General features: G+C 39.5%; 1 protein-coding gene across 1 annotated transcript in view; it reads right to left on the bottom strand.

The window, feature by feature from the left end:
* LOC124606222 (BAI1-associated protein 3) overlaps positions 1-14,969 on the bottom strand; it is a 514,351-nt gene that overhangs the window by 117,695 nt on the left and 381,687 nt on the right. The window contains exon 19 of the mRNA XM_047138196.1: positions 1,801-2,010. Coding sequence (XP_046994152.1) covers positions 1,801-2,010 — 210 coding nt within the window. The remainder of the gene's footprint in view (positions 1-1,800; positions 2,011-14,969) is intronic.

The raw sequence follows: 14,969 nt of genomic DNA, 5'->3' as shown, positions 1-14,969 counted from the left end.
ATATACATATTCAACAAATGGGAAATAGGAGATACACTAGAGTAATCTAATGAAAAAACTAAATACACTCATGCATGCTGTAACATTTCACTCAAAATATAAACATCAGTGGCACAGAAAAAGATTATCAGAATAATAATAATATAAGAGAAATACAGGCTCCTGTAGACCAATACTTAAAAATCTCAATATAGTGCCCCTGTCATTTTTATGTATTTACAAAACACCAATCTTCACAAAAGGAAGCACATTAAAGGAACAAAATATCTTCAAGCATAGCTCTGATTTTCACTTGTATTGCACTATGACACAGGTATAACCTATATGTCATTACAGTAAATAAAAAGATTTGATAAGGAGGGGTATATCACTGGCACCATGCCGTATAATTATATACCATCCTATTTGAAACAGATACCAAGTTTATATGTTTACATTGAAACTGAAACAGTAATTGCTTGATCACTGTTCCTATTATATTTCTGAGTTTTTGGAAAACCACAAAAATTAATGTTATTGATAGAACATTCTTAACCATATTTATTGCTTTCTATTATGTAAGTTAATGTTATTGATAGAACATTCTTAACCATATTTATTGTTCTCTATTATGTAAGTTGTTTTCATAATGTTTATAGTATACACCATGTATTGAATAACTGTTGCAAAAACATATTATGTATATCTATCTCATACAACTATCTCAAACTGCACTCTCCTATATTGTATGTATAAACTATATATCAAATAATGATTTAAGGCACCAATAAAGAAATAAAAATATAAATATGAATATGTTATACAGTATGAAGCACTTTGTATAAACTCTTAAATAATTCTGAATTTACTTCATTGGTGTAAATTGATGCAATAGTCTGGAAGAAATTTCACTATCCAACCATTGTACGGGAGCACTGTTACAACTGCATCCATAACATGTTTTCTTTTTTTCTTTTTCATTTTTTCAATAAAAAATGTAAAACATGCTGATTAAGGTAATACTTTTTTGGGTGAACTCATTTGGGTGTAATGCCTTGTCATTTAAAACTGATGATTCAGTTAATGCACTGGGTATGAAGATGTAGGACAAAACTGAACAGCATGACTTACATTAAATGTAAATGTTGTATGATTAGGGCCTCCCGTTGGGTAGAGCATTCGCTGGGTGCAAGTCTTTCGATTTGACGCCACTTCGGCAACTTGCATGTTGATGGGGATAAAATGATGATAATTAGGACAACACGACACCCAGTCCCTGAGTGGAGAAAATTTCCGTCCCAGCCGGGAATCGAACCCCGGCCCTTAGAATTGACATTCTGTCACACTGACCACTCAGCTACTGGGGGTGGGCAGAATGACTTATGAACATGTCTTAGTAATACCAGTATAATAGAAAGGAGATTTTTATGCATGTTTGAAAACATAAAACAACTCATTCCTTGGCAGAAGCAATGCACCAGATATACTTTTCTTCCATAATAGAAATAGACATAAATAAAGTAAAAGATGGAAAAAGTTAATTATAAATGAACAAAATAGTAATAACAAACTTGAAATTTTCTTATCAAAGTGGAGAATCAGTATCAAACACATACAGTTTCCTAATCAGAGTATAATTGGTAAATGTAGTACCACTCTTGTCACACTTGTCACATGTAATATTAATCATTACCGTAACTTATATGTACCATAAACTGTAACTCACATCTAAAGTGACATTAAGATGAAGAGAAAAATTTACACAAGCAAACAGAAAGCATTACTGAAGTAAAAATAGGAAAAGAGAACTGTTCATCTTGCCTTTGCAGCAACTCTGTTGATAACCTGCAGAGCACGAGCTTCAAGCTGTGTAATAGCTCCATCCAGCATATTATATAAAGCAGTACGCCACTGCTGGCTTCCTCCACTGCCTGCTTCAACTGCTTCTAATACAACTTCTGCCTGCAATTCAGTGCCAAGTGGGGCAAGCCATCGTCGAACATATTCAAGGTCATTTACAGTTACACACATCTGTAAAAAGCAAAACAAATCAGATACAGTAAAGAACCTGTTATATTACTTATTTAAGTCCAACATCACATCTGTGTGTGTGTGTGTGTGTGTGTGTGTGTGTGTGTGTGTGTGTGTGTGTGTGTGTGTGTGTGTCTTCTGCTTTTGGCAATTGGCAAGATAAAATTCTGTTTCTGGTTGTGCTGCTGTTAATATTTATTTCTGTATATCCTCTTTCATTAAATGTATAGCTGATGGTTAAGACAGGGCTGGAGGGATAATAGAAGACTAGTCCATGTTCCTTGCAATCCTTATATAATAAGCAGATTTTTTTTCTTCTTTTGAAGAGAGGCTTCTTCAGACTTCTCCATATCTCATGATCTCCAGCTGTTTGTAACCAACTGCAATTGCATTACCCCTAGATAGTTTAATATTCTAAAATGTCTCACAAACTATTCATTCATTCCATCAGTTTATTTCCTCTGCACGGAGACCACAACCATCCCAATTTTATAACACATACTATAACTTCTTCAGTTTCTATATTCTCTCTTTTATATTTATTTATATTCTTACCACTTCTTATTGTTTCTACCACACAACTGTAAAAAGACTAGGTACCTTAAAGTAATGTTGGAAAAACCATTTGTATATGTGGGGCACATTCTCTTCTCTGCTGGAGTACCTAAGGAGCAATTAACATCAATTGTTATTATTATAACAATTTATCAGAATAAATGGAATTTATTTTGTTCTTTTAATGGGGTCTTAGGAGGGTCAACAACCTAGTCATTCTGATTACTTTTTTCCACAATTTTTCATATATTATTCCAAGGTGATGATAGAATATGTGGTGTTGTATACTACTGGCACCACAACAGGCAGTCAACACCTACAAGTTGGCAATAACATATGTGATTGCCCTGCCAATGCACAGCCAGCTAATAGACAAACCCTCTGCTCAAGCACGAGTAGTGGCACCGAGCTTGCTTAAGAAGATGCCGCACTGATACCAGCCAGGCTAATTGTGGAACCTTAGCAGCAGTACTAGTATGCTTGCCCGTTATGTGCCTGTGTAATGGACTAGTGCGGAATACTATTTGGACTTTCAGAATAAAGTTAAGTAGACAACATCACATGCATATTATGTGTGTTTCTAATTATTTTGATCTCTGTTTCAGCACCCACCTATTCCTCAGCATCCATCCTTGGACCAAGCCAACATAATAGTTCCTAGCAATATATCATGGGTTTTACATTTTACGTTCCCTGTTTATTATTAGTAAATTCACAGTGACATTGTTTTGTTATTATTATCATCACTAATAAGCGTATTTATTTACAATGCACTTGATGTAGAGATATATGACATGATCATTTTGTAATGAGACATTGCTCACATGGAATAAAAATTATGATAAAATGAAATAAAACTGAAAAGGGTACACAGAAATGAAGAATAGTATGAGCATTAATAAAAATGGGAAGAAGCTGCACAGGGAAACTGTATAAAAATACTGAGCGAGGTGGTGTAGTGGTTAGCACACTGGATTTTCACAAGAGCGCTGCAATTCAAATCTCTATCTAACCAGTCAGATTTAGGTTTTGTAGTGCTTTAGGCAAAAATTGGGGTGGTTCCCTTTAAAAGAAAACAGCCAGTTTCTGTTGCACTCTTTCCATCAATTTGAGCTTGTGCTCTAACAACCCCTTTGTTGACAGGACATTAAATCCTAATCTTCAATTTTTTCCTTGCACTATACAAAGTTATTGGCATTCTAAAATGAAGTAAAGCACAAACAATTGAAAGCCGTGTGTATTAGCAATGTGTTGTCACCTGCAAAAGTGCGCCATGGAAGAGCAGTACTGTGAACTTCCGACAGAGCCCGCCATGGGCAAGTTCCTATTTAAATCCTGCTGTGCTACACTCATGCTCTGTTATAATGTTACTACTGTTTGTACACATTTGCCTTATCTTGTTGTGTTCAGTGTATGTTACAATCATTGGCGCACATGCCACATTCTAAGAAAGTGCAGTAACATTCTTGGTTGTGTTGTGTGTCCAAGTTATAACACAAGTGACAAAGAGTATGGGATCATTTCCTGCATGGTTTTCAGTTTCTGGTTGGTCCTCCACAGCATCTATGAAGTTTTTACACTGTTTGGTTTATCAGCAAGGGGTTCTTACTGCAGCATTGCAGCATCTCTGTCAACAGCAGGAGTAGTTGCTTGCTGACCAAACAGTTTGTGATGCAATCATTTGGTTGGCCCTCAATCATGAAGTTCGTGAGCAGGTCCTTCAATGTGAAAACCCCTCCCTCTCCAACATTCTAACTACTGCACAATTTTTTGAGGTTTTGAGTGATATAAGCCTCAAACTGAATGGTGTTGTGAGGTCACAGAAGTTCAACCCGCTTCCTCCCGTCATTTGTCAGATGGTTCACAGGGGCGATATGGTGGCAGCGGTCTGCATGCAAGCAAAACATCACAGTGGCTGGCCCATCTCACAGTGGTAGCCATGGCCACAGCAGCAGCAAACCATGCCTGGTAATGAACAACAATGCAAGTGCCCCATGCTCCCTCTGGTCCGTTGTGTTTTGTCACTCATCATAGGTCCGCTTGTCCTAAGTGGTGGGTCGTTTGGTGCCAGTGCAACAAAATTGGCCACATTGCTTCTGTGTATAATGCAAAATTCCAACAGCCTACTGCAGATGCTGCCATGGATGTCAATTGTGTATTGGCAATGTCCGTTGCACCCAATAAGTCTTTTCTTGATGTCAAAGCTTATCATAAGGTTTTGCGCATGCAAGGTCAACAATTGTGCTGCCATGTCATTGCTCAACTTGCTGATGTACATGGACTTGGGTCCTCCTGTAGCACATTCAATAAACAAAGCATTCTAATATTAGGTAGTTTCTCAGATTCAGTACCATATAAATCTGTGGTTCATCTGCTGACTTTTCTGGTGGTGATCAATGAACAGACTGAAAATCTGTTCGGTTTGGAAACTTGTAATCTTCTTGGGTTTACTATTTCTGATGGAAGTTAGCCTCATCTCTGATCAAGTGCCTTATACACCACTCAACTATTTACGCTCTGAATTTTCCACTCTGTTTTCTACATGCTTGGGTTGTGCCAATAATTTCAACGCCCACATCATCATGAAACCTTTGGTCAGACCCTGTTTCTTTTGGGCTTGCCTGGACCGATGGTGCTCTGTGACCAAGAAAAGGCAGAGCTTGACAGCTCACAACCTATGGGGTCATCTAACCAATTGCATCCAGCAAAAGGACTACCTCCTTAGTCATTGTAAAGAAGCCACTGGGAAAGTTAAGCCTTTGCAGCAATTTCAAAGTTTCTGTCAATGCTCACTCTATCACTGACACACAACCCTTGCTGTGCCCTGATGAACTTTTTTCCAAAATCAGTCTCTATCCTGTGTATTTGCAGCTTCCCATTGATGCTGACTCAATGCCTCTTGGTTGTTAACACACCTTTGGCTTATATCAATGCTTAGGGTTAACATTTAGAACAGCCAGTGCCACGGCAATTTTTCAGAGGTTTCTCAGACAACTCATAAGGCTTGTGCCTGGCTGGGGCAACTATGTTGATGATACTGTGGTCTCTGACTCCTCCACTGCTGAATATCTCAGCAACTTACATATGCTCTTTCCAGTGTTACAGGCCACTGGGATAAAATGTGATTTGGAAAAGTGCCACTTCTTTCAGTCTTCTATTGTTTATCTTGGGTTTGAGGTTTCTAGCATTTGTATCAAACCCCTTTGTCAAAATGCCTCTGCTGTTGTGGCTCTTCTGCATCCTACATAGATTGAGGAACTCCAATTTTTTTTGGTAAGATTGTTTATTGCCATCAGTTTTTGCTGGGGAAGCATCGGTTGCACAACTGTTACATGCCTTGCAGCATAAGGAGACTTCTTTCCACTGGTCGTACACATGTGAAAAGGTGTTTTCCAAACTGAAGTCTATGTTATAATCTGCACCTTGCCTTGTAACCAACTGACTGGGTTAACATTTAGTGTTAGCAAAAGATATGTCCCAGCATGGGCTGGGGGTGATGTTAGCTCTTAAATATTCTGATGGCTCCAAGCAGCCTATTGCATATGCATCAAAGACACTTAATTCATCTCAGACTGGATACTCACAAATAGAGAAAGAAGCCCTCGCCATTGTTCATGCCTTAAAGAAGTTTCATGTGTTCCTGTATGGTGTAAAATTCCATCTCATCACAGATCGCAAGCCATTAGTTTTGCTGTTTAAACCCTCAGTGTCGTTGCCAGACAAAGCAGTGCATCACCTTCAATGTTGGGCACTGTTCCTCATACAGTACAACTAGAACATTCACTTCCACCCCATGGCTAAACAAGAGAATGCTGACATGCTCTCCCATCTTCTGGCCACTCCGGACCCAGTTTTTGATTGGGAGGAGTTACTGTTTCCATGTTGATGACTACTCTCAACAAACTCTTGATGATTTTCCAATCACTAGTGCTCAGGTCATGCAGGCTAGTGCTACTGATCTGATTTTATGGAATGTGATACAGTGTGTACAACATGTATGGTCTGAGGTGCCTCCATCAAGGGCATTGGACCACTCCATAACCATTATGTGATTTGGCATCATTTCTCCATCATTGATGGTGTTCTACTCCTTGATATGGACTATTCAGCTCCTCACATAGTGGTTCCCTCAGCTCTCCATTTGCAGATCCTGCAATTGATGCACACTGATCACTGTGGTTGTCATGCTCTAAGGTATTGGCTCGCTGTCATGTTTTTTGGCCTGGTATAGATGGCAACATCACTTGTTTGGTTACGGCATGTTCTCAATGTACACCACAGCAAGTTGCACTGTGGGTAATGTTGTCTCCTTGGCCGCAACCTTTGCAGACTTGGGATTGTCTCCACATTGATTTCACCTGCCCTTTCATTAATGCATCCTGGCTAATGTAATTGATGCATTTTCTTGGTTCCCATACGTTGTTCATTGCCCATCAACTTGATCCTCTGCCACAGTGGCACTCCTGTCGAAAAGTTTCTCCTTTGAAGGACTTCCAGCAACATTGGTCTCTGATAGCAGCCCTCAGTTTATGGTGCACAAGCTCGCCCACTTCTGCAATGCCTGCAGGATTTGCCACATTTTTGCCTAACCCTTCCACCCACAATTCAATGGTGAGGCCAAAAGGTTAATTAGAACATTCAAAATGCAAGTGAAAAAGTACATTACTCAGTCCCCACTCACATTGCCTTTGATCAGTTTCTGTCTTGCTATCGATTTACACCATTTGGCGACAACAGCCCCATCGAACTGCTCCAAAGACATCAACCGTGGACACTCCTGCATCCCCTGCGGCCCAGCCAGGGACACCGGCCCATGCAGCCATCATCCCATTTCTGGCCTGAGGTGGCTGTCTGGCCACATGGGTTTGTTCATTGCCTCCACTATCATCTTCCAATGCCACAGCTACCGTCTTTGTGACATCTTCCCCTGTGCACATCATTAAAACCAGCTGCACCTGCATGTGGATGACCAGACAGTCTGGCTGGGACACTGACTACGGCACACCAGTCTGCATCACTCGACAGGTCACCTTATGTGGTTGGGGCCTTGCCACGATATACGAGGGGTCCCCTGTCACCGGTGGATGTACTTAGCACAGTTTCTCGAATACTGCTACCAGTACCAGTGCAGCTGCCATCCATACTCGTGCCATCTCCTCTGCCTCATCCATCAACTAAAAGGTCTCCAGCATCACTAGGCCCTGGACCTGATGTCGACATGGAACCAATGTCACCCATCCTACCATATGGGTCGATGTGAGGTGGTGGTCTGCAACAGTGCCCATGCCGCAAGCACTTCCAACCACACACCTCAGTATCAGCATGTCATCTCAGTCAAAGCCTCACAATGGTAGATGCCATGGAAATCTTGTGAATCTGAGCTGTTGCCCAAGGGAAGAGGAATTAATAATGCACACATACTTGAAAGCCATGGGTATTAGCAGTGTGTTGTCACCTGTGAGAGTGCACTATGGAAAAGCAATACTGTGAATTTCCGATAGAGCCTGCCACATCTGAGTGCCTATTTAACCCCTGCCACACTACGCTTGTGCTCAGTTATCATGTTATTACTGATTGCACACATTTGCCTTATCTTACTGTGTTGAGTGTATGTTACTGTGATTGGCATATATGCCACAGTCTAATAAAGTTGACAAACATTCTTGGTTGCATTGTGTGTCCAAGTTACAACATAAAATGGAAACATCTGATCTTCACTTCTGCTTTTACCCACATATTTTGCTCCTTAATTGTTTATGTATTATTTTCCATAACATTGTTGTTGCATCTACTATATTACAGAAAAGATGTGACACACTCCTGTTTTTGCATTTATTTTTTACTATAATCACAGCAACTTTAACCAATATACACAGTAAGATATGTTTTCATGCCTGCGTTATGCAAATGACAACATTACCTCAGTAAAATCTATAACAGCCACCATCAGAGGCTGTGCGCAGGTAAGCAACCCATGCTTTTAGTTAATAAATATTTTTCTTTGTAATTATTACCTTTTTGATATTTTGTAGTCATGATGATAATGGCTAATCAGACCATTTCTGAAGTTGTGTAGTTTTAGCTACCATAATTAACATACAGAAATGTAGCTGATTGTCAACGTTAGTTGTAAAGTGTGATGGACCATACTGAAAAACGTTTATGAGAAAAGTAATTATGAAACAGAATTGTGATGGCAACTTCATTAAGATGACTCTTATGGCATAAAAATTGATTTTTGCTGTCTATAATGTAGGAAAAGGTACAATCCTATGTACCATGTAGAAGACAGATTAAGTTGCAGACAGGCACAATTAAAATACATTTATGCAAAGCTTTCAGACACAGCCTTCATCAGCAAAAGAGAAACACACGTCATTCATACACACAAGTGAGCATACCTCACACACACAACTGCCAACTCTGGCAGCTCAGGCCAGAATGCAACTATCACATGGGATTGGAGCAGCACTATCTCATGTCATTTTCCCTCAAACCTCCAATCCTTGCCCCACCCCCAAGAACCAGTCACAAAGGAGTGCCCCCTTTGTCACCCAGTACCATCATCCTACCCAAGATTTTTCCCACCCCTCCTAAAGTGGTGTTCTGTCAACCAGCCAACCTCTACAACATCCTAGTCCATCCCATTGTCACTCCCAACACTAACTCCTTACCACTAGGGTCATATCCCTGTGGAATACGCAGGTGCAAGACCTCCCCAATCCGCCCAACCACTACTTCTTATTCCAGTCCTGTCACAGGTTTATCCTAGCACATCAAGGGCCAGGCCATCTGTGAAAGCAACCATATCATTTATCAGCTATGCTGCAATCACTGCACAGCTTTTAATATTGATATGACTACCAACCAGCTTCCCACCAGGATGAACAGCCACAACCAATTTGAGGCCAACAGCAAAACAGACCACCCTGTGGCACAATATGCAGCTGAACATTAAATGCTTGGTTTCAATGGCTGCTTCACTATCTGAACCATCTGAATCCTCTCAGTCACCACCAGCTTTCCTGAACTGAGTAAATGGGAGCTATCCTTACACCTCATTTCGCACTCCCATAATTATCCTGGCCTCAACCTATGGTAACATACTGTCCCCACACCCTCCACCTGACAGCTTCCACCCCTCTGTCCTATCATCTCCTCCCTCCCCATTCTTGTCTCTCACCCTCTTTATTTACCACCCTCTGCCAATGTACCCACCCATCTTTCCCTACTCCTCTTTTCCCCACCTTCCTGCTCTGCTCCACAAACTCCTGATGCTGTGCTTGTGGCATTCCAATCCCTGCTCCACCAGACAGCATGTCCCCCCCCCCCCCCCACAACCTGTACAGTACTATCCCTCCTCCCTCCCTGCACCCTCCAGATTGCTGCTTCCATCCCATGTGATAGTTGCAGTCTGGCCTGAGATGCCAGAGATGGTGGCCATGTGTGTGTGAGGTGTGCTTGCTGGTGTATATGAAGGGTATGTGTTTCTCTTTTGCTGATGAAGGCTATGGCCAAAAGCTTTCTGCAAGTCTCTTTTAATTGTGCCTTTCTGCAACTTAACATGTCTTCTTTATGGTAAGTAGCAAACTATATTTTCCTACATTGTTGGCATTTTTACCTGGAGTCTCGATTGTTTGAGTTTTACACTCTGACTGGGGATCATGGCTTTATACAGATTAATAACCTGTGTTAAGTCATGTTCAAGCTCAATGTCTCCTCATTTCAGAAATCTATCAGTTAATAATCAAAATTTATTAATAATGCTGTGATCAAGCTTTTTTCTCCTCTCTTCACTGAAATTGCTTAAATAACTCTACTGCATTAAGGAAGACTGTGTGAACAGTTACTCCCTTTCAGGCACTCAGTTGTTGTCTTGCAGTTAAGTGTTCTGATATTTCATCATTACTCTTTTCACAAACTAGTATGAATGTGCATCGCACAAACGAGAATAACATGGGATGATATACAGAGGGCCATAATTAGAAAATTAGAACCTAGGTTGTAAGTGTCATTCTTATCTACAAACATGATTGTACGTGTTTGATTTCTGGCCTGTGATATTTGAATACTGTTGGTGATTCTAGTTTTTTTATAAGTTCCATTGCTTCCCTTGAGTTGTTGTGCAGTGATGTGGATCCAGTAGAGCACATCTGATAAAATGGTACAGCTGGTACCAAGATGTGATTACCAGCCACTGCTGGCCAAGCTAGTGGAAGCCTTGAAAAATCATTTGGAAAGAAATGTGTGCTGTACACTGCTCTATTTAGTGATGCTGCAATAGGTTTCTTTACATAGGAAAATCCAGTAGTAGTGCCGCAGTTTAATTCTTGTACCACTGCAAAGAGGACTGATATACATATTAGTGTCAGTGGTGTTGAAAAACCACTGAAATTGCTAAAATCAAACTAAGCTCTAGGGCCCAATGAAATCCCTACTAATACTAAATTTGTGGCTAAGTTAGTCCCTATTTTACCCAATATCCTTGACATCCACTTGTTGTAGAATCTGGGATCATATTCTGAGCTCAAATGTAATGAGATCTCTCTGACAAAATGACCTCCTCTATGTCAACCAGCATGGATTCCAAAATCATCTATTGTGTGAAGCACAACTCTCACATTACATCCTGAAAGCCACGGATCAAGGCAGTCGAGTAGATGCAATATTTCTTGATTGTTGAAAAGCATTTGATACCATACCACATCTATCCTTATTATTGAAAATACAATTGTATTATATACAAGCAAAATTTCTGACTCAATGGAGTATTTCTTGGTAGGGATGACAGAGCATGTTATCTTGGATGGAGAGCCAGGTGTGCCACAGGGAAGTGTGTTGGGGCCCTTGCTGTTCATATTGTATATTAATGACTTTGCACAGGATCCTGTTATCTGTAATGAAGTACTGTCTGAATAAAGCTGCACCAATATCCATTCACATTTTAATAAGGTTTCAAAGTGATGCAAAAATTGGCAGCATTGAATGAAAGTTCAGAAATGTAAAATTAGGCACATCAGATAATGAAAAACATAGTATCCTACAGCTACAACATCAATGAATTGCAACTGGTATTGCTCAACTCATACAGATACCTTGCTGTAACAGTTCGTACAGATATGAAATGGAAAGATCATATAGGCTCAGTTGCAGGTAAAACAGGTGGCAGACCAGACAAGGCAACATGAATGGTCAAGGGTTTATTTGGCCATGAAGATGTTCTTCTGAGAATTTTGACACAAATTAGACTAATTACAGCAAGAACAGAGACATTTAAACTATCATTCTTACCACAATCCATACATGAATGGAACAGGAAGAAGCTGTGATAACCAGTGCAATGGGAAGTACTTTCTACCATGCACTTCACAGTGGTTTGCAGAGTACAAATATTGATATAGATGTATTGAAATTATTGAAAAAAAGGTACTTGTTCAGTTACATTGAAGTTCTTAAGTTGATAAGAGCTTGAGAATGCTCAGTTGTATACCTCTTGTATCTGCTGTTATGCTTAATAAGCATGACAGTTGTGATATGGTGGTGGAAATTATTGCTAATTGAACAATCTTATTGGCTATTGAAGACAGCAAGAGGAAGGAGCAAAGTACCAGATTCAAATCAGAATGAAGAATGAGATTCCATAATGAAATACAGACACATGGTGTTGTTAATTTGATCTAGAAAACTGAAGATTGAAGTTACTATATAATGAAAAGGATAGTTGCACTCACCATACAGCTAAGATCCTGCGTCACAAAAAGGCACAACAAAAAGATTATCACACAATTAGCTTTCAGCCAACAAGGCCTTTGTCAAAATTAGACAACATGTGTGTGCGCGCACACACACACACACACACACACACACACACACACACACACACACACACACACACACACACGACCACAGTCTCTGGCCGCTGCAGCCAGACTCCAGACTGAAGTAAGATTTTACACAATCATAATGGACTCTTCACAGTGGTGTCTGTTAACCCAGAACTTCAGTCTACAGTCATGAGAGGGGAATGTTAAGAAGAAGAAGTGTGAAGTTGTGCATGAGCGCTAAATGTACAATTCTGGAAGAAAGAGGGGGAAGTGTGGTTAAAAGAAGAAAGTTGCACAAAACCAGAATATAAATGGAGAGAAATACCACATTGAGGATAGCTAAAGTTATTAATTTATGAAAAGGATTTCTTTGAGAAGTGCAAATGACCTCTTTCTGTGCTATGGCAATGAGATACACATGGGCAGAGTAGTGAGTAATTGTTGTTGCACTCAGTTAAGCGATCCAAAATTGTGTCAGTTTGAAAATTATTGATCCAAAACAATAGAAAAATTATCATTTGAAGTTGTAATTTTGTGGATGAAATTGTCTTCTAGATTTTCCAAGAGGAGCCTCAATGAGTAAACCAAGCTTAGTAAAGCTAGCTCTAATAGGTAAAGGTTTGCTCTCAATATACTGCAAGAAAAGAAATGGGTTGACGGAAGGAAGGAAGAAAAGACATGATTACTGTTGGATTATGAGTGATCTAAAAGCAGTATTATTTGTATAAAATGAATAGAGAAGACACACGACAATTTTTTTCTAGTACATGATGTACCTTGAGTGTATGCAGTGGAGTTGTGAAGAAGATGAAAAGAAAAAGAGAGATGATTGGGATAAATTATGAATCAGAACTGCTGGAGAGTATTTCCCTTCATGGAACTGACAACAGACATGGTAAAGTAGGAACTGACAACAGACATGGTAAAGTACACTATCCTAGCTTGTGGAACTAGCTTCTGTCCTCAGGAAGGAGAGAAGTGGATGTTGGGAAGTTAAAAAGGAAGGACAGTCCACACAGACCCCAGGGTGAGAGCAACCTACCTGTTGTGAGGACTCACTGAACTCACCTAAAAAGGAAATAGCAAGGAGCTACTGACTATTTTATTGTATCACTTTGAGAATTTTTAGTTAGTGACAGAGAAATATGTAAACACAGGTCATGCCTGAAGAGGGAAAATAGTTTAGTTTGTGCATGGAAAGTTTCAATACCAAATATGGACTCTTTTTTAATAATCTTTTATTGATTTCCATTTAGATTCTAAGAGTACAAGACAGATGGTAATGCATAAAAACATCAGTGTGTCCTCCAACATTGAACTGTAAGTTTTACAAATCCCAAACTAGATTTATATACAATAATATTATGAAAAGGCAAGCTGCTACTCACCATGTAGTGGAGATCCAGTCATGTGTGTGTGTGTGTGTGTGTGTGTGTGTGTGTGTGTGTGTACTATTTTTGATGAAGGCCTTACTGGCTGAAAGCTTCATTTGTGACAGTATTTTTGCTGTGCCTATCTGAGACTCAGCATCTCCACTATATGGTGAGTAGCAACTTGCTTTTTCATAGTATTGTTACATTCCATCCTGGATTTTTCACTGTTAGACTTAAATAAAAATTTGTATGTTCCTTGGTAGAATGTAGATTGCTTAAAAGGACCCATCCCCCAGGAATATTCTAGAAATCACCAATTTTGTTCTGTAGGAAAATCCATTAATGGAAAGTCAAATAAAAAATTAAATTCTAAGCAACAACATGGATCAACTGGAGAGGAATTAGTGGATGCTGAGTTTGCACTTAATAACACTATCAGATGTGCTGATGTTTTTGCATTACTTAAAATTTTAAAACAGAATATGATTGCCAAAACAATCTTTTGCTAAAGAAGGACAAGTTTATTCATATAACACAATAAATTTTTTAATCACCATAAACAAACAACAACAATAACAATGACAAGGATCAGTCTAGTTAAGACTGTTCTGTCTTCAAGGATCTTGAAATTGGTCTTTGCATCTATTCTGTGGTCTTCTACCCTACATTTATTAGTTATTATTGTAGTCTTCAATCTGCAGACTGGTTTGATGCAGCTCTTCACTCTAGTCTACACTGTGCAAGCCTCTTCTTCTCTAAATAACCACAGCAATTTACATCCATTTGAACCTGCATACTGTATTCATTTCTTGCTCTCCCTCTGCAATTTTTACCCCCCCCCCCCCCCTCCCCTTCCCACATTTCCCTCTGATACTAAATTGATCAGTCCTTGACTCGCACAGTGTGTCCTATCAACTGATCTCTTATTTTAATCCAGTTACACCACAAATTTCTATCCATATAATATTCAGCATTTTTCTTTAGCTCTACATTTCAAAAGAACAGACTGAATGACACCAGGGATAGTCTACAACCCTGACTCACTCCCTTCTTATCCACGTCTCTCCTTTCATGTCCTCCAGCAGTTAAAACTGCAGTCTTGCTTCTGTACAAGTTGCAAATAATCTTTCAAAATCTGTATTTTATCGGTGCTACCTTCAAAATTTCATAGAATGTAATCCAGTCAACAATATAATAACTTTCTCTA

This window comes from Schistocerca americana, chromosome 3, assembly GCF_021461395.2.
Source record: "Schistocerca americana isolate TAMUIC-IGC-003095 chromosome 3, iqSchAmer2.1, whole genome shotgun sequence".
NCBI classification, from domain to species: domain Eukaryota; kingdom Metazoa; phylum Arthropoda; class Insecta; order Orthoptera; family Acrididae; genus Schistocerca; species Schistocerca americana.
This window is presented reverse-complemented; position numbering and strand designations above follow the sequence as displayed.